At 37.8% G+C, this 21,614-nt stretch overlaps 1 protein-coding gene across 1 annotated transcript; it reads left to right on the top strand.

Moving 5' to 3' along the window:
- Positions 1–13,847: 13,847 nt before the first annotated feature.
- LOC130873469 (olfactory receptor 1537-like) lies at positions 13,848–19,163 on the top strand. The gene is made up of 2 exons (XM_057768337.1): positions 13,848–14,782; positions 19,121–19,163. Exons 1-2 carry the CDS (start codon positions 13,851–13,853, stop codon positions 19,161–19,163), a joined length of 975 nt encoding a protein of 324 aa, XP_057624320.1. The 5' UTR covers positions 13,848–13,850.
- Positions 19,164–21,614: the final 2,451 nt, after the last annotated feature.

The raw sequence follows: 21,614 nt of genomic DNA, 5'->3' as shown, positions 1-21,614 counted from the left end.
TGATGGAGAGGATGTGGAGTAAGGGGAACACCCCTCCATTGCTGGTGGGAATGAAAACTTGTACAATCACTCTGGAAATCAGTATGGTGGTTTCTCAGAAAATTGGGAATCAGCCTTCCTCAGGACACAGTAATACTGCTGTTGGGCATATACCCCAAAATGCTCAATCATTCTACTAGGGCATTTGTTCAACTATCTTCCTAGGAACATTATTTGTAATAGCCAGAACCTGGAAACAACTAGATCCCCATCTACTGAAGAATGAATAAAGAAAATGTTGCTTAATTACATAATGGAGTACTACTCAGCGGTAAGATCCCATTTTTTAAACAAATAAATAGAATTACACTATGAATGTGTACTATGTTTTTATTATTAATTTATTAGTTGGAGGTCATTGAGGTAATTTCTGTTTCCTAGCTATTGTGAATAGAGCTGCAATGAACATGGCTGATCAATAATCTGTGGTTTAGAATGTAAACTTCTCTCTTCAGTGAGTGGTACTGCATAGTCAAATGGCAAATTATTTCTTTATTTAACTTATATATTTACAATTCACTACACATACTTCCAGTGTAGTTTCATCACTTTTCAATTCCATCAACAGTGATTGAGAGTTACGTTTTTTTCCACATCTTCTCCAGATTTAGTGGCTTTGATATTCTTGAATTTCTTTCAACTTGGTTAAGTTGAAATCCCAAAGGTGTGTTTTTGTTGGCAGTGCTTGGTTATTTGTTTCTTTTTCTAAATTGATGGGTTTGCCAAGATGGGATGTTCCTTCTCACATTCAGCAGGTTATAGGAGTTCTTATTCCTCAGTTAAACCCTTCAATAAACCTGAAAATTAGCCTGCCAAAGGTGTATTTCCATTGTTATTCTGGATATAATATTTGACAGTAAATATTACTCATCACAAACATGGTGGCATTATCCACATCCCAGCCTACAACTTTGGAGAAAACACCTACTCTATCAGAGGGAATGCTAGTAGGAAGCACCCCAAGAAAGAGTAACCCACATCATGACAACACTTCTCAGAGCCAATCCCGTTTTCTCCAACATCCCTTCCTCTCCTTGTCACTATATCTTAGTCCATAATTATGGAAGAAGTTTTCTGCTCTGCCAGAGGCCATGCAGGTACGTGGAACCTCAAAGGCTAAAGTGGTACTCAGAACCCTAGAAACCCCCTTATTTACCAGAAGACTCGACAGTACCCAGAACCCTAGAACCTTGGAGACAACCCTTGTATTCCAAGCCCCAAAAGTTATGTAGTAACACAAACATAGCAGAGGTTTTCTGTTGGACCAGAGGACTTGCCAGTTACCAGAATCACTGGCCACTCAGGCCAGAAATCTAGAGAGGAATCAGAAACAAAGGGGAAAACCGTCATCAACCAAAGATAAATTGAGAGATCAGCACCTAAAACTATAGTTACCATAAACCCAGATTTATAAATGCCAGTTTAAGAACACAACAACAGCTAGGGCCACAAGGGGTGCACCCACCCACTGAGACAGTGGGGCCGACCTAGTGGGAGCTCACCAAGGCCAGCTGGACTGTGACTGAAAAAGCATGGGATAAAACCGGACTCTCTGAACATGGCGGACAATGATAGTTAATGAGAGGCCAAGGAAAATGGCACGGGGTTTTGATCCTACTTCAGGTTCTGGCTTTGTGGGAGCCTAGACAGTTTGGATGTTCACCTTCCTAGATCTGGATGGAGTGGGGAGGACCTTGGACTTTCCACAGGGCAGGGAACCCTGACTGCTCTTGGGACTGGAGAGGGAGGAGAAGAGGAGTGGGGGGAGGGGGAGAGGGGCGGGAGGAGGGGGAGGGAAATGGGAGGCGGGGAGGAGGCGGAAATTTTTTTTTTTCAATAAAAAAAATGAAAAGAAGTACATAGAAACAAGGCAACATGTATACAGAAGCAAAGCACTCCTTTGTAACTGGTAGAGCGTGAAGAACTATGCTCAAAGGCCACTTCCTTATCCAGGGTGCAGATTCCTACAGAACGTTTGAGAAATGGGCGGAGAAAGTTTGCTTTCGTCTATGCTTGGTTTGCCAAGCAACCATTTCCTAGGTTTGTCTCATCTGTCCCAGGAGGAGCCTGCACTCTAAGCCAGTTCTGTGTCTCCACAGTAGAGCAAAGGACAAGATTAGTTTTAGGAAAAAATTTCTTCTTATGTCCTGCTAATTGAGGGAGTGGGTATCAAGACCAAGGAAAGGAGGTGGGGGTTTTGGCTGTTGGTTAACAGTACTTATCTGAAGTGTGTGATCTATTCAAAGTGAATCCAAGTTAACTTCCTGAAACTTACAAGAATCTTTTGAGTTTGTGAAAGTGCCAGGAGTCACCTTTTTGTGGTGACTACTGCCATGATCCTAGCAGCAGTGGGTTTGTACATTCCAGGGTAGGGGCATGCGGATTAGAAAAGTTAGGTAGGAGGAACAGAGATAAGAAAGAAACACAGATACAAAGGTAGTAACAGGAGGGCAACTCAATGAATACTGAGTGATGAATTCTGACTTCTCAGTCCACCTGCCTTTATTTTTCTATACACCTTTATACCCCAATACAAAAGGGTGGAAGAAGGCAAAAGACTGTTTTAATATGATACAAAGGACATCCAGAATAGTTACCTGTCTCAATACTTGAGGCGTCAAGCAACTATATCCTGAATTAAACATTCTGTTCTTTATTTTTTCTTTTTTTAAGATTTTAAAGATTATTATGTATGCAGTGTTCTGCCTTTAGGCCAGAAGGGAGTACCAGGTCTCATTCCAGATGGTTGTGAGCCACCATGTGGTTGCTGGAACTTGAACTCAGGACCTCTGGAAGAGCAGTCAGTGCTCTTAACCTCTGAGCCTTTTTCAGCTCAAACATTCTGTTCTTTAGGCAGTGAAAACACCCTGGACCAAGCATCCTGAAGGCAGTCACTCCCCAGATCAAATCTCCTATTTTAACAGAAGTAGCAGAAGTATGCTTGAATTCTCTGACCTGTGGTCAGGGTGGAGCAGATATGATCCATCTTTATGTCCAAATCACCAAGTAACCACATCCTAGGCTAGAGTGTGTAGCCATACTTGTTAACAACTTCGAGCAAGCAAAATAAACTCAAACTCTCTGACTTTCAGAAAATGTAGAATAGGCTTACATTTTTGGGGTCACCATAAGAAAGCATAAGTTTTACACACATTAGAAATGGCAATATACCCATGCCAGAAAAATGACAGTGTTTTGCATAATGAAAAGTCTCTTTGAGATCTTTTGTTAAAAAACAACCAAATAGAATTTGAAATCTTGAACTGGTGACTATGATGATAGTGGTATAGAAAGGTGTCCAGTACTCTATCAGAATTGTTATAATAGCTTATTAATTAACTCTATTGATTAATGTTAAGACTACAGACCCTTGGAGTCCTAACATAACATATCATAATGAGTTAGAGAAATTTAGAACATGTTTTATTCTCTCAAATATCTCAAATCATGTGCCTTTGTCATCACTTAAGCTTTTGATTCTCAAACCTTCATAACTTGCCTTTATACATTTTAAGTGAGATTGTTTTGGGTTAAATCCTTTTCATTTTAATTGTTTTGATAGGAATGCATTGTACTTGTTTCCTCACTCTCCTTCCACCATCTCCCATCCTCTTTGGCACTTTCCCCTCCCCTCTACACTCCCAATTTGCTCAGGAGATGGATTTCTTGTATGATGAAACATTCTTTTCCCTAGATTTTTATAACTTGCATGAACACACTTTAATAACTTGCATTTGCATACCTTACAACATCTTCTTAGACCCTAAAACCTTCTTACATCTTCACATCTTAAGCTTTGCATATTAAAATGCCTTTTATTTAAACAAAGGAATGGTAAGAAGTTATACTGAAATGTGTTTTGAGAGTTATCTCTTTTCTGAGACTGGTTACAGGTAAGTCGTGTCTAGACTTAATATAGGCTCTAAGAGAGTGAAGCCTGGACCTGAATTTTACACAGAAAACTGAGAAGAGAGTTGAAGCCTTGGATCCTGCTGTCAAAATGACAAAGCTATTAGTTGTCAACCAGCATCATAGTTCTTGAGAAGGATACATTTTATCTTAGTTAATGATTAAAAACAACAGGTAATTATTTGACTGCCTACCTAGATAGGTACTACTGTGCCCTCTATGGTTGCAAGTCTTACAGCAACATCTGTCTTCTGGCCAGAAGATCCCATAGACTTCTATAGAGTAAGGACTTGTTGGAGGACCATCCTTTCTTTAGCCTTAGGTCATCTGAGGCAGTTGATCTCAGTGTCCCCTCATCCATGGTCTGAAGAGGGTCTTAACAGCAGTTGAAGTGAAAAGCAGTGTTGAACAGTGGCTAGTGCTGCCATTTATGAAGCAAGTTCTGGGTAGAGATTCTTCTGTTCCCATCAATCTTCTTTGGAGGAAATGGGGGTGGTGCCAGAAGCTGACCTCTCTCTCTATTACCAAAAAAGCTTTCTTTAATGAAACATTTTGAATACTGAGAGACCTGGATAAATTCAGACCCCTCTAGCAGGAAAAATAGAGCCAAAAATCTAGCAGGGAGAGAAGAACCAAAAATCGAGGTTAGCCGGTACAGTGACTCTGTTCCAGGAACTAGCTGACCATAAAGTTAGATTATAATCTTGAGAATAATCTTGAGAAATGGGGAGTTACCCCCTTGTGATTATCGCTGGTATTTTCAGAATTTTCCAATGATGCCCTCCCTGTGGGTTTTTGGGTTATGGTTTCTTCACTTAAATACCCCTTCTCCCAGCTACTCAGGGTCAAACTCCTCTACCCCTGCATGTGAAACGAGTTTCAGCCCCAGCACACTGGTTCCTCCTCGTGTGATTGTAGCAAGGACGGTCTCTCGTGAGTTCCTGGGTGGGGGGGGGTTGTGTTATCCCGAGACTTGAGTGAGAGTCTCCCCACTCCGGGGGTCTTTCAATACCTTGTTCTCCAGGTCTCTGAGCATTTGAGGGTTGTCTATTGGAAAGACATGAGTTATGACTATAATGACATTAGTGCAGGACCTCCTGGAGAGCTGTATTTGATCTAAGAGGTTGTTCAGGAATGTTTTACTCAAGTCCTCCAGATTGACTGTAACTGATTTTAACTTAGCATGTCAGATTTATGCTTGTAAAGGACAAAGAAGTAAAAAAAAAATTCTTTGCAATAGAAGCCTAACACTAAAAACCGCCAATAGTGAAGAGTAGCTTACAGGAAGGACTAGGTAGTATAAATCTCTGGGTTAGCTTTGGTTAATCTGTAAAAGATCTTTATATACTTGATTTTTATTATTATGTATAATATATATTTTGTGTTTTTTACTGATTTTTATTGAGCTCTACATTTTTCTCTGTGCCCCTCCCTGCCTCTCCCCTCCCCTTCAACCCTACCCCATGGTCCCCATGCTCACAATTTACTCAGTAGATCTTTTTTTTTCTACTTCCCATGTAAATCAGATCTATGTATGTCTCTCTTAGTGTCTTCATTGTTGTCTAAGTTCTCTGGGATTGTGATTTGTGGGCTGGTTTTCTTTGCTTTATGTTTAAAAACCACTTATGAGTGAGTACATGTGTGCCTTTTGGCTAACATCAAATGTAGAATATATTTTAAAGCAGAATTAAATCACATATACAGTATGTTTTAATGGATCCAACCATATTTTTATCATCATTTAAAAGTACATACCAATTTAAAAATATTTGAAACTTGTGTTTCTTTGCCTAGAAGAAGATAGAATAGGCAGAGCGCATTAGGACTGTCCAAAACATTTTTTAAACAAAATCATATGAACATATGTACATAGTTGACTTTAAGCTGCATACACATACACACATGCACATACAGAGTTAAAGCTATCTTATATTCACACATATAGGGTTAAGTAAAAAGTCACATGCATATACACATACATATATTAAGCAGGAGTTCAGTAAAATAAGAAGAAAAGGAAAACCAGTATGTGCTGAGTGAGATAAATGTTCTTCTCCATCAGTAATGCCCACGTTGCAATCCAGCTGCTGCTGGCATTGAATGAAAGGCTAAGGAGATTTGTTACAGCTGGAAGAGAACAGGTAGGGTCCCTGCTTGAAATGAATGTTTAGTGGGCCCTGCAAAAGTGTGCCATCACACAAATAAGCCACATGAAATAGAGTCAGTATAAGAGGAATTTTTAAAAACATATATAAGGGCATACAGGTTGCTGGTGACAGGTGATGGCATAAATGCCCTGGCTGTGTGGTCAGGCTGTTCCTGGCATCACTTGGTTAGGGGTGGAACCACATGAATCTACAGCTCCTCACTTCCCCAGTTGGCACCAGGGGCTGAGTGATACAGAGGCGATTAGTCATGTGGCCACCCTTAGTAAAGATGGGCATTAAGATACCTGACCTGGAAACTCTTCTATCCCCTGCAATCTCAGAGGAACCCTAAAACATAGGCTGCAACTGCACAGAGTGGATCAAAAGAAAAGACCAAGAGAGCAAACCAAGAGAGTGGAACAAGTGATCAGGCCAAGAAAGACCTCAGTGGCTCCCTGAGACAAAGATATCAACAGTACAGATCAGACTAAGAACTGTTTCCAAAGACAAAAACAGCTACTGTAAGGATTAGACCAAGAGGCAAAGACACTGTCTGCACCAATTGGTAGAAGAGATGGGTAGGTGCCAATGCAAGAATTCATTCAACAACCTAAAATGTAAAATGCTTACACTGGAACCCAGTGGTCAAACAACAGAAAGGCTTGATCATCCAAACCCAGAAGTAGCAGAAAAAAAAAATGATTTTACATGTAAATTTGTGAGGATACTGGAGACCCTTAAAGAGGAAATGTAAAAATTTTCTTAAAGAAATGGAGGAAAAGACAAACAAAAATTGGAATAAATCAACAAATCCCTTAAAGATTTAACAAACAATGACATCTTGAAATTTGCATCCAAGTGGACAAAACTAGAAAAACCTTCCTGAGTGAGGTAACCCAGACCCAGAAAGATGAGCATGGTATGTACTTACTCATAAGTGGATATTAGTCATAAAGCAGAAGATAATGAGCCTATAGACCATGATATTAAGAAGGTAAGTAACAAATCCTAAGAGAAACATATATAGATCTTCCTGGGAAGGGAAAATAGACAAGATTTCCTGGGAGCACGGGGGTAGGGGGAATAGGAAGGGCCGAAGGGAGGAAGATGGGAGAAGGGGATGGGTAGTCAAGATGGGGAAGGACAGAAACAGAGAGAAAGGAAAAAGATGCTTTGATTGAGGGAGCCATTATGGGTCTAGCAAGAAACCTGCCACTAAAGAAATTCTCAGGAATCCATAAGGATGACCCAGCTACAACCCTAAGCAATAGTGGACAGGGTGCCTGAACTTGCCTTACCTTGTAGTAAGATTGATGACTCTCTTAAATGTCACCATAGAACCTTCATCTAGCAACTGATGGAAACACAGGCAGAGATCCTTATCAGAGCACTGGAATGAGCTCCCAAAGTCCAGTCAAAGAGTGGGAGGAGTGAGAATATGAATAAAGATTCAAGACTACGATGGGTACCACTGAAACTGCTTACCTGAACAACTCCAGCCTGACATTGAAGGAACCAGCATAGGACCAAACTAGGACCTTTATATGTGGGTACCAGTTGTATAGCTAGGGCAGATTGTGGGACTACTGGCACTGAGACCAAGATTTATCCCTACTGCTTGTATTGCCTTTTTGGAAGCCAATCTTTTTGGAGGGATACCTTGCTTAGCCTAGATATAGTTAGGAGGGCCATGGTCCTACCTCAAAACAATATGCTAGACTTTTTTTGTTTTCCATGGGAAGCCTTGCCCTCTCTGAGGAGTTGATGGAGGGCGAGATGGAGGGATGGTGGAGGGAATGGGAGGAGGGAAGGGACTGGGAACTGGGATTGGTATATAGAAGGAGAAAAGATAATTTTTAAAAATAAGATAAACAAAAACGTAAAAATGAAAAAAAGCAAAGGATAAGCAGCCTGTAGTCCATGACTCCAAAGAAGCTAAATTACAAAAAGACTCCTAAGAGAAACATAAATGGATGCCCCCTGAGAAGGAGAAATATATAAGATCTTTTTCCAAACTGGAAGTGTGGGTGTTGGAGGAGAAGGGAGGGCAGAACAAGAGAACAAGGGGACAAGGGGAGGGAAAGGAGAACATGAGGGAACAGGATATTCAAGATGGGAGAAGGACAAAGAGGGAGAACAAGTAAAGAGATATCTTGATTGAGGGAGTTATTATGGGGCTAATTAATAAGAAACCTGGCACTAGAGAAATTCCCAGAAATCTACAAGGATGACCCCAGCTAAGACCCTAAGAATAATAGAGTGCCTGAACTGGTCTTCCTCTGTAATCAGATTGATGATTACCATAATTGTTACCACAGAACATTCTTTCAAGAAAATGATGGAAGCAGTCATAGAGATCCACAGTGAAGCACTGGGCTGAACTCCCAAAGTCCAGTAGAAGAGGAGAAGTGATAGTATGAGCAAAGTCGTCAAGACCATGATAGGATACCTACTGAAGCAGTTTACCTGAGCTAATGGGAGCTCACTAAGTCCAGACTGAAGGTAGGTGAAGCAACATATGACCAAACCAGGCCCTCTGAATGTAGGTGACAATTGTATAGTTCTGGAAGTCTGTGGGGCTACTGGCAGTGGGACCAGGGTTTATTCCTATAGCTTAAGCTGAATTTTTGGAGCCCATTTGCTTTGGCAGGACACCTTGCTCAACCTAGATATAATGGGGAGGGTCTTGGATATCTCAAAGTGATGTGCTAAACTTTGTTGACTTCCCATGGGAAGACTTACCCTCTCTGTGGAGTGGAAGGGAGGATGTGGTGTTGGAAAGGTGAAGGGAGTGGAAGGAGGGGAGGGAGTGGGAACTGTGATTTGCATGTAAATGGAAAAAATGTTTGAAAAAAAAAACAAATGAGGTGTAGAATCTCAAATTCTACTCTGATTTCATTTGACAAAATACTGGTTTTAATTCATATGGTATCTCTAAATAAATATTTATCATCAATATAGAATTTTTCGATGAAAAAAATAGCATTAAGCGGCTGGAAAATGGTATTTGCTGCTTTTTCAAGGGTTTGTTCCCTGAGAGCTGGAAATCCATGGAGACTGTGCTATCAAGTTATTTGGAGCTGGCATATATAAGTCCAGGATACACCTTCAGAGTGTTAGAGGCAGAACTGCTCGGATGACTGTGAAAGGTGAGCCCTTTCTTTGCTAACTCTAGAGCTGATGTAGCACTTTGGAATGTTAACCTATCATGAGATCAACTTCAAAAATATCTCTGAGACTAAGCACTGGGCCCTGGTATCTCAGTACTAATGACTGCAGAATGCTTAGCACATCTGCATTAGTGATTTTGCAAGTGGGAAGTAAAACTTGGTGCTGAGACTGCTGGAGAAAAGGAAGAAGAGTCATGAGTTTACAGGAGTCACAGTGAAAAGTATGAATATACTACTTACTATACTCATTTATTCAATTATTCATGAAGTAAATTTTAAAGCTTATAGGATGCACCAATTATTTTCAGGTCCTGGAGGTACAGAGTTTATCCAGACACCTGCATCTACTGTTTCTCGTAGTACAATAATGTCCTGCTTAGAATCTCATTTTCTAGTATTCAGTAGGAAGGTCCAGTAAGTGATGATGAATTGAATGATGTTGCATGATTCCTTCTGTTTAAAATGAGATTTAGAAAGAAGTCACTCTTTACCAGAAAATTGGGTGGACAAATTGGAATAGTCTGTCTGCAATCCTAATAAAACAGATTTTATATGTAGGAATAAGTTTCCAGTTTCTTTACTTTAATTAATATTTGTGTACCTAAATAACTTAGATGCCATGCACTAAATGAAACTTTTCCTTTAGCTTCCTTTAGGATATATTAAAGTACAAAGGAATCACCCCATTAATTAGGAAAAAGTATTTTTCAGATGATTTTTATTCTGTCAATGACCCTCTTTAAAAGGGGTGATTACCATTAATTTTACCACACAGAGGCTATGCATCCATGTATAACAGTGCTTCCAACTTCCTGAACACACAGAAAATGGCACCATCAGTAGAGCATAATGGGATGAGTGGAAGAGGGCTGCTGTTTCTGATGGTGACCAACAGGATTAAAGGACACCATCATAAAGGTTAAAACTCAGTAGCTCAGCATATCCTGAATCTTTCCTGATGTTCTGATTGCATGCCTTTGAAGAAGAATGTGTATTGCACATCTTTTTGAACTATTATCACAGTCTAGCCACTGCTTATATACAAATGATGTCTCAGATGTCAATTTCTTTATGCATCATCTAGCTGTGTGTGGACTTTCCTGATCTAGTAAGGATTTATGCCATGATGTTTTCATATGGTTTGCATCAAATAATTTATCTCAGACATGAAGAAATGTTTTCATCCATAATTTATATATTCTTACTTTAATCTTCAAATTTTAAAAAATTTTCTTGGTCTGTAAATACATTTAAATGGTACTTTTTTTGTCTTTTTAGTAACTTTGAAGGCATGCTTGCCACAAGAAGTAATCCTTACCCTGGGAAATGAGTGATATTTGGCTTAAGTTTAACTCCAAAGAGAAAAAGTTTTATAATGTTAGTTTTATGCTGACTCTATTTCAAGCAAATAAGTTCAATAAGATTAGACCTTCACTCTTATATTATGGAATATATAGTCCAACTAAACCATCTTTGGTTAGATTACTAATTTGGAACCAGTATGCTTAAATATAACATGTTTTGCATTTTTAGTTCATTCTGCTGATCATTGGAAACCATAAAGTGTTTTGCAAGCAAAATAAATTTTAGAGAACCTATTGAAACTATAGACATTGGAATAAATAGATAGTAGATATATTTATGAATTTAAAAATTATAAAAATAATTAGCATCATATTTTTTAACTGAATAGAGGTGATGCCATTCAAAGTTTTATTAATTAAAACTTTTCTTCACAAAGCTTTGTGAATTAACTCAACATTTCTTATTATGTAGCAATACTGGGAATATTTGTACGTTTTTGTATTGAGTGTAAGCCTATCAGTTTCCAATAATAAAGAATGGATTACAAATTTTATTGCCTTTCCTTCCCTGTTTTATTTTATCTTTACATTTATTTCTCATATTTGGAGCCAGTTCTAAGTAATATTTGCTAATATGACAGATTTTGGTTGTGAGGTTTTTAAAGCTATTTAGGCATCACTGCATCTTTTATTGCTGCAATGACCCAAGGTCATGAAAAGAGACAGGAATAAGGTGTGGGAAAAAAATGTCAGAATCTGTCTTTGAAACATGGCACCAAACTGATTTTACTTAATCTAATGGCTCCCAAACGCACAAATATTTTGATATTTTTATTCTGTTACAACTTTATTCTTATTTTTTAGGTAATTTAGATCTCTACATGCTACTTGAAGATATTTATATTTATTAGTATGTTATTTTTACAAATACTTTGATTTTTGTTATTCTTTTATAGTTTTATTCTTATTTTAGGCAGTTCAGATCTCTACATGCTACCCAAAGTGTTTTATATTCATGATGTTTGGCATCGGGTTAAGATAGCTATAGTCAATAAATTTTAAGAGAAAAATAAAAAGTTTTGTGAATATTTTAATGGTTATATAAGCTACCAGTTTATCTACATTACAACATAAATCCTAAATACAATAATAATAGAGGAGGTAATGGCACTGGCTTATTTAATGCACCTGAGTATAGAATGTAGCTAGTTAATATAAGGTTAACAGGCAATACTTCTAGAAGTAGAATTGAAACAAATTATACAGCTCTGGAGTTCTAGAATGTGAAATCTGAGGAAAAAATCATGCTTTACTGAAAAGACAAATCACTGTTTAAAATAAATCACACTCACACACACACACACACACACACACACTAATACACACACACTCTGATTACTATCACGCACACATCTTATGTCCCATATCCCCCTACTACACTCTCTCCTCACCACAATCTCTTTACTATATTTATAACATTTCCCCCATGTTTTGTGACCTGTTCCTCTTAACCAGGTCAGTTTCATGATTATAAATTTGAAACTATCCATTGGAGGATGGGGGCCATGTTGGTAAGTACATAACTGGAGACATCGTTTGCCTCATTCTAGAATCAATGAGTAATCCAAAGACCAGTGGGTGGGGAAGCGTCAGATCCTCCCCACCCCCACCAATTCTGTGAGGAACTGTGTACAGGCTCAGTGTACAGGGGCCATTGAAGCAGTCACTCTCACTGTGAAGACTTAGTTTTGCTGAATCATTACAACAAGAACGTTTTTCATATAGACTCCCCATTATTTTGGCCCTAACTTTTTTGGCCCCTCTCATTTTATATTTTGTCTTTTCTTTAATTTCATGTGAGGTTATAAGAAATCTTGAAGTTGAAATGTCCCTGCATTGCCAAGTCTTTCCTCAGTATTTTCTTAAAAACCTTGTATCTTATCTGTCTACTTAAACCTGTGAACTTTCATGAGATTTGTATGGTTATCTATGCATGACTCAAATGTCTAGATTTTAAATACATTTCAACTTTTGACCTTTTAACTAATCTCTAATTCAGTTAGAGTTTCATTTTGTGGAAACAGTGATGAATTTTTCCACAATTCAATAGGATAGAGGATAATCATTGTATCTTCCCTTAATGTTGGAGTTTCTACATTGCAGTCTTTCTTAGTTCATGAGAAATAAAGGGAAAAATATGAACTGAGCTGAGATTGTTTCTCTAATTTTAATGTATAGAAAAGCAGGTTTTTCATTTGATGAAGTGCCAATATTATATAAGAATGCAAAATTATATTGCAGATATTTTCGTGTGATAATATGACAGTATTACTTATTTCTTTATATAGTAACAAAAATACATTGTACTAGCCAAGGGTTATGTTGGTAAGTGACTGTGAGTGAGCATGGGCACTTTGTCTCCATAACCTCACTATTTAACCACTGCTAACAGACTCTGTTCCTCTTAAGAACTGGGTCACAAACAGAAACCACTTCCTAAAGAAGCACCATGTATCTAGTATGTAATCTTAGGAGTAACGGTTGCTCCAGATGTCATTTAATCTTCACATTTGGAAATTTAAATACCTTATGTCTCTTAAGAATTAGAAAAACAATGGAAATTTTTGAAAAAAGAGACCCATAAATCCTCTGGAGAAATTAGATTTTTGGTAATTCCTTATTTAGGGAAAGTTGCTTCCTCAAGCCTGTCTGTCACTTTTCCTCACTGACACCCACTCTAATCCTCAGATTATGAACATTTGCATTGAAATCACAAAAGTTATCAAAGCTTGAACAGAGTGATATTTTATATGAAAGGCATTCATATTTTCACATAAAAATATCCTTATTTTAAGGATAAGTTTAAAATTAATAAGAGATAAATTTTATTTCTCTAAATGATCCATAATGTAATTATATAGTGAGCAAAATATTTTAAGGCAAAAACAATTTTCCATGTATTTTGTGTACATGGAAAATAATAATAAAGTCACTCTAACAACTTTAACTTCTCTCTCTCTATATATATATATATGTAAACATGCATATATACAAATGTACATATAAATATATACACACACATCACCTATACATCAATACATATACATATACACACATGTATGTTATTTGGGACAGTATTTCTTTGTGTAGCCTGGCCTTTCCTAGAACTAGCTCAGTTAACCTGGCTGTCCTTGAACTTACAGAAATCTACCTGCTATTGCCTTCTTACTAATGGGATCACAGACTTGAGCTATCACTCCTTCAGGATCTGGATAAAGATCATGGCAGCAGGAAATCATTGCACAGTGACTGAGTTCTTCTTGGCTGGGCTCTCAGAGAAACCAGAACTCCAGACGCCCCTCTTCCTCCTCTTCTCTGGAATCTATGTGGTCACTGTAGCAGGGAATCTGGGCATGATCACACTGATTGTGCTCAGTTCCCACCTGCACAACCCCATGTACTATTTCCTCAGCAGTCTGTCCTTCATTGACTTCTGTCAGTCCACTGTGGTTACTCCTAAGATGCTGGTGAGCTTTGTGACAGAGAAGAACCTCATCTCCTATCCTGGATGCATGATTCAGCTCTATTTCTTTATCACTTTTGGCTTTGCAGAGTGTTACACATTAGCTGCAATGGCATATGACCGCTATGTGGCTATCTGTAAACCCCTGCTTTACAGTGTAACCATGTCCTATCAGATTTACAGTTCCCTGATTTCAGGAGTTTATATTTTTAGTGTGCTCAGTGCATCAATTCACACAGGCTTCATGATAAGGATTCGGTTCTGCAAATTAGATGTCATCAACCACTATTTCTGTGATCTTCTTCCCCTCTTGAAGCTTGCCTGCTCTAATACCTATATTAATGAATTGTTGATACTAATATTTAGTATATTGAACATCTTTGTCCCACCTCTCATCATTACTGCTTCCTACATCTCCATCATTGCCAGCATCTTCAGGATTAAATCCACTGAGGGCAGGTCCAAAGCCTTCAGCACCTGTAGCTCCCATATCTCTGCTGTTGCTGTCTTCTTTGGTTCTGCTGCATTCACGTACTTACAGCCATCTTCAATGAGTTCGATGTACCAAGGGCAAGTGTCATCTGTGTTTTATACTACTGTTGTTCCCATGCTGAATCCATTGATTTACAGCCTGAGGAATAAGGATGTCAGTGTTGCCTTGAAGAAAATACTTCAAAGAAAAAATTTTATGTCTCAGAAGTAATGTGAGGGATTATTTATTAGAGAAACGTTTTCCACGGTTACATAGTTTCAATTGATATTATTAATTTTATTCTAGTCGTGATATTTGCTAGGATACTTTTTAATTAAAAATTTCAAATTAAATTTTCTATGTACATATTATCTGTCCAGTTTTACATAATAAAACATAAACCAAAGGATGTCAGAAATTTATATTCGCAAGATGACTAGAATTATGTATACATCTAGATGTATATGTATATATAATTTTTATAAACATACTTTAAAAAATATTTAACTTCCTTCTTAATTCCAAAAACTTGATGTTTTTATTTTTTAATTTTTTTTGGAATTTTATATGTAAGTGTTTTAAATGCATCATCCCCCCATCTCCTTCTAATCACTCTAAATTTTCCCCACATCTTTCTCAACTGAATGGCATCCTTTCCTTTAATTCATAAATATATAATTTATTTGTATGTATACATACATACAAATTTGGGGATTTATCCACAGGAAGACTGATTCTCCTCTTAGTCATCATTAGCTGACTATAGCTCTTCATTTAGGTGTAGAGTCTTATGAGATTTTCACCTTCTACATTACGGTGCCAAATGAATTCATTTTCGGCTTTAGTGCAGCAAAATATATTGTTTAGAATCATGGTGGCATGTACCTCTCAGACATAGAAAACACAATCTCACCACATCATTACTTGGACTCTGACTCTTAGAACTTAGAACATTCTTTCCTTTTCCTCCTAATGTTCCTTCAGTCTTAGTGGAGGGCTTGTATTGTAGATAGATCCACTGTGGCTCTTCTTCCCGGCATCAGACCAGATTTCTGCAATGGTCTCCCTCTGATGTAGGAAGAGTTACAGTTCCCTGTGGGTGAGATGATCACTAATAGTATGGAGTTAGAGATTATATTAGTTTAGGAAAGAGTCTCTATTGGATTATCTTCTATGTTCCATGACCTCATCAGCAACTCATAGTTGACTATTTTTATAAAACCAGGCATCAAGTTCCCCCTGTTGAGTGGATCTTAATTGTATTTTATATTTTTAATTTTTTTCTTTTATTAAAAAAGAAAACAAACTATCTTTTTTCATTTTAAATACTAATCCCAATTCCCACTCCTTTCCTTTCTCCATTTCCTACCCCACCACCGCATCCCTATCCACTCTTAAGAGAAGATAAGGCACATTTCTTTAGGGTTGTCCAAGGCCCTCACCACTTTAGGCTGGGCAAAATATCCCTCCAAAGAGAACAGTCTCCTGAAAAGCCAGTAAAGCAGTAGGAATAAATTCTGGTGCTACTACCAGTGGCCCTGCAGGCTGTCCCAGCCATACAACATTTAGAGGGTCAAGTTTGGACCTATGCTGCTTCCTTCCCTGTCTGACTGGAGTTGGTGAGCTCCCATTAGCTCAGGTAAACGGATTAACCATGGTCTTGACCTCTTTGCTCATATTCTCACTCCATTCATTCTTCAGCTGGAATTTGGAAGCTCGGCCCAGTGGTCTGCTGCGGGGCTCTGCCTCTGTTTCTATTAGTTGCTGGATAAAGGTTCTATGGTGACATTTAAGGTATTCATCAATCTGACTACAGTGCAAGGCCAGTTCATACAACCTCTCCTCTATTGCTTATGGTCTTAGTTAGGATCATCCTTGTGGATTCCTGGCAATTTCTCTAGTGCCAGGTTTCTTGCTAGAGCCATAATGGCTCCCTCAATGAAGATATCTCTTTCCTTGCTCTCATATTTTTCCTTCCTCCGTCTCATCTATCCCGTTCCCTCAAATTCTCCTCCCCTCTTCCGTTCTCCCCTCCACTCTCCCTTCCACCCCCCATGTCCATGCTCCAAATTTTGTCAGGATTCTGATTTTGTCAGGTGATCCTGTCTATTTCTCCTCTCTAGGTGGACCTATGTATGTTTTTCTTAGGGTTCACCTGAAAATTGAAATAGTGATGAGTCCAAGAATAAAAATATAAAAATGTAGATTCCAAATATAAGAATATAGATTTAAAGAAATATGAAGTTGTAAGCATAGGAAAATGAGAGCGGACTGTCAACAGTATTCTCAGAAGCTTAAGGATTAACTATTAACAGTAGGTTACTCCACTTTACAACCCTTAGCTCTATTTTTAAGGCTGAAGTGGCTCTCTGAGAGCTTAGGGTGGCTCTGCAAATGGAGGATCCGCTTTTAGATAACGTCCTTGGCCACTCATGACCAGAAATGATCTGAGCTGAGTTAACTTTTAAAGGATGGGATGTATGTGACTTTTGACCCTTTGGTTTTATATTGTCCCATACCCTTCCCTACTAAGTAAAACTGGAAGTGTCAGGAGAGGTACAGAACCTTGGTAAACACTATCATGGAATGCCAGGGAAAAACAATGGATTAATACAAACACTATTTTAACTGAAAAACTCTGTTAATGGAAATTGCAAAAAAAAGGGCAATTTTTTTTGAGTTTTACCTTAAGATTGTAAAAATTATTTTGTTATTATCTTATGCTTACTATAAAAGGAGAAGTTCAAAAACTGGCTTTTGGCACAGCCTTACAAATCTATCTCTGGTTGTAGTCTTAGCTAACTGAGAAGCTTTTTGTGTCCCATGGAGATTTATTTTTTATTTTTTCCAGGAATAAAGTTTGCTTCTGGTTCATCAAACTTTGGTGGTCTGTTCCCATCTTTCCACAATCCCCACGTACCCAACATTTTCGTGGCCCATACAGGGAGCACAACAAACTTGGTTCTGAGGGAACTCACCAGTCTTTGGTTTCTGGCAAACTTTATTATTCTGTTTTTTTTTTCTCCAATTGGTAAGTCTGGTTTATCTGGTATCTGGTGTCTGGACAGTATGGATGCTCAGGGACATCCAATGGGCATGTTTCTAATCTCAGAGCAAGAGGAAAATGAAGGGGCGGGGGGGAAACTCTTATTTCTTCACTGACCATTGGATCTTTCGGTTATGACTCTTTTGGACTGTAGTGTATGGGATCACATGACCTAACACACAGCAATGTCTTGTCAATTCTGTTTAATTGTCGTGGTTTGTTTAATTGTCATGCCACATTGTCATATTGTCTGTTGTCAGTCTCTTTGTGATGATGGTTAGTAAATTAATGTCTTCCCTGGGCTAAGGTTCCTATTCTCCCCCTTCCAGGATTTCAGTATCATAACAGTAGGTTTTGCCAGCCTTCCCGCCCCTCTCTACCGCAGGAGTCCAGGCTTCTGGGGACACCTGTCTGTGCTAGCACTGCTGGTAGCTAGGGAGAGGACCACCCCTCTCAGCAGGTACTGCAGTCCCAGGCCTGAATGCCCAGGAGAAGCCAGGAGGACAGAGGCAAGAAGAGGAGACTATAAGGCCAGGTACCATAGATGGCTACCGTCAGCCTCTTCTCCAGGACGATAATTGGTTTTGGTCTCACAAAATGACACGTGCTCCAAAGCTGCACAGCAGGAAACGCCAGAGAGGAGCAACAGCAGCATCAAACACATCAGAAAAGTACAAATGGCCTGCTGCCCCTCCCCTGCCCAAAATTATTCTGGAAAAAAAAAGTGAGAAAAGTTTGTCTGGGTTAAATGCATAAATATGGCCACTAAATGTGTATTTCTAAATGTATAAGTTAACTATGCTCATCATGTCCTGGCTGCAGCCCTTACTGACTGCCCAAAATTATTCTGAAAAAAAGAAGTGAGAAAAGTTTGTCTGGTTTAAATGCATAAATATGGCCACTAAATGTGTATTTCTAAATTTATAAATTAACCATGTTCATCATGTCCTGGCTGCAGCCCTTACTGACTGCCCAAACCTCTGGATGTTCTGGTTATTGAGTCTGATATAGTAAGGATATAATGATAACAATATACTATCAGCTCTTATATCAGCATTCTAAGTTCTGTGTAAGAATCAGGTCACAGGTCTCACTCTCTTAGAGCCAATACAAAGTCTAGACACAGTTCACCTTCCTACCAGACTTGAGAGAGAGAGAGAGAGAGAAGAGAGAGAGAGAGAGAGAGAGAGAGAGAGAGAGAGAGAGAGAGAGGAACACACAAAACAGATTTTAGTATAACTTCTTACTATTCCTTTGTTTAAAGGAACTTGCTTTACAGTGACTGCTCTCAGTGGTCAGCCATCTGTGCCTACTGGTAAAGTAAATAAAAAAATGTTTTATGATGCAAAGCTTAAAGTCTGAGGATAAGAATTTTTCAGGGTGCAAAAAAAAAGTGACTTCAAATGTGTAAATGTAAGTTATGAAGGTCTGAGGATTAAAAGGCTTAAATGCTGATAACTATGTCAAAGAAATTGTTGAATCTAAAAAATTTCTGACAATAAAAATCCAGGAAATCTGAAATATTATCAAATGACAAAACTTACGAATCATAGGAATAGCAGAAAAAGAAGAAGAAAGAGAAGAATCCCAACTCAAAGATCCATAAAACAGTTTTTAACAAAGTAATAGAAAATTTTCCTAACCTTAAGAAGGATGTGGCTTTACAGGTGCAAGGTGTTTACAGAACAATAAATAGATAGGACCAAAAAGAAAGTCTCCCTGCCACATCATAATCAAAATAGTAAAAATACAGCAATAAGAAAGGAAATATTAAAATACAACAAAAAAGGCCAAGTAATATATGGGGGCAGACCTATTAGAATTAATCTGACTTCTCAGTGGAGACTCTAAAAGCCAGAAGAGCCTGGACAGATGTTTTACAGACTCTAAGACCACAGATACCAGCTCACACTACTATATGCAGCAAAACTTTTGATCACTATAACTGGAGAAAGCAAGATATTCCATGACAAAGTCATAGTTAAACAGTATCTATCCACAAACCCAGCCCTACAGAAGGCAATAGAAGGAAAACATCATCCCAAAGAGGCTAAGTACACACATAAAAAAAGGAAATATGTAATCTCACACCAGCAAAAACAAAAGAAAAGAAACACACATACACACACACTACCACCACCAGCAGCAACTAAATAAGAAATAACAATCATGTGTCATTAGTATTTCTGAATATAAATAAACTCAATAAAAAGCTCTGCAATTAAAACTCACAGGCTAACAAAATTGATGCAAAAACAAAATCTACCTTCTGCTGCATACAGGAAATTTGTCTTAACATTCAAGACAGCTGTTACCTCAGGGAAAATAAAGGATTGGAAACACATTTTCCAAGCAAGGGTTCCAAGCAAGCAGGTGTAGCCATTGTAATATCTAACAAAATAGACTTCCAACCAAAATTAATAAAAAACAAAAGTATTTTTAGAAGAAATTAAAATCCAACAAGAAGACATCTCAATACTGAACATCTTTGCCCCCCAAATAAAGGTACTCACACTTATATAAAAAGAGCAAAGCAAAACAAACAAAGAAAGAAAAAAACATTACTAAAGTTTACTAAAGCTTAAATCACACTTCAATCTCCACATAATAATAGTGGGAAACCTAATACCCCTGCTGTAGGAAAAGATCCCTTAGAGCATTGCCTTTGACTGGAATTCCAGAATATCTACACCTAGGCTTTGAACTACATTTTGTGATTGCTATCGTTTGTTTGAAGTGTTCAAGTCTTAACTGAGTTTTTTCTGAAGGATTGGAGCCTTTGCAAAACTCAGTTATGAGAGGATTTGAACAAATGTCTCATTGTAGAGAATTGCTTGGGCAAATGATTGTTCCCTCAAACAACTCCAGATAAGAGGTTTGAATATGCAAACATTGACTTGCTAAGATGTGTAAATTCCATAGCAATGAAAAAAAAAAGGTTTTGTGAAGCAAAGAGCAGTCCTTTCATTATAAACTGATTCTCTTCCTTATTTTCAAAGCCAAAATTCATCTCGGAGTGACCCAGATTCTTCCATAGACCCACACAAAATGGTATACTGACACCCTATTCTCACCAATGAACAGGTCATTTAGAAAAAACTAAACAGAGAAGTAATAAAGCTAAAAGATGTTAATAATCAAATGCTCCTAACACTTATCTACAGAATATTTTACCCAAACACAAAAGAATATTTCTTCTTATTATCACTGTTGGGTCCTCGAATTGCTCAAATAATAGGGAACAGACCACTAAAGACTAAGAACCAGAAGCAACTTATTAAAAAATACTCTGTGTGGGATACTGGGGACACTTCTAACTAGATAAAGCTACAGAGAATTATTTGACTCTGTAGCCAAGAGAAGACTACAAGCTCCTTTTTATAGCCAAAGGTTCTACACAGGACACAGAGCAGATATTAGGATTTATGGAGTTCTGATAATTTTATGGGAGGGAGTCGTAGCTTTACTTTGTCTTCTTGAATTAGGAGGTTTGTTGTTATCATGATTTTTTTATTGATAAAAAACTAAAATTAGATTATAGAGGAAGGGGGGATAGCTGGAAGGACTAGGGAGAGAGGAAGAATATGATTATGATCCAATATATTTAATTTTTTTAAATAATGAAAATATTTTTGTTTTGTTTGTATTTTAAGATGATGCTTATTTGCAAGGCAAATATTGTTTCATTGCATTAATTTTTATTTCTTAAAAATTTTGTTAAAAATTATTGAATATAACACAAATTTGACCTTTTACAAGAAAGATAGCAAATTATGTTAAGAAATTCTTGGATAAGAGGATACAAGAAAAGGTTAAGGAAAATTAGCACTTATTCCTGTGTTGATACTCAACGTTTTTTTTTCTCTGTCTCAGTCATGTCATGTGATATTTGGGTCAAAAAGAAGTTATTCTTTTTATGTTACTCTCAAATGCCTTTGTTGATATTATTCCCTGAGTAAAGACTAGTGTCCCAGTGGCTGTGGTCCTTTAGGACCTCTCTAAAT

Source organism: Chionomys nivalis, chromosome 4, assembly GCF_950005125.1.
Source record: "Chionomys nivalis chromosome 4, mChiNiv1.1, whole genome shotgun sequence".
Taxonomy (NCBI): Eukaryota; Metazoa; Chordata; class Mammalia; order Rodentia; family Cricetidae; genus Chionomys; species Chionomys nivalis.
Note: the sequence above shows the minus strand (reverse complement) of the source record. Positions and strands in the feature narration are given on the sequence as shown.

What these genes read in the sequence shown, in the direction of transcription:
- LOC130873469 (XM_057768337.1), top strand. Translation starts at nt 13,851, where the DNA reads ATGGCAGCAGGAAATCATTGCACAGTGACTGAGTTCTTCTTGGCTGGG. An exon ending in CTTCAAAGAAAAAATTTTAT is followed by an intron (nt 14,783 to 19,120) that starts GTCTCAGAAGTA and finishes ATAAAAATCCAG; the next exon opens with GAAATCTGAAATATTATCAA.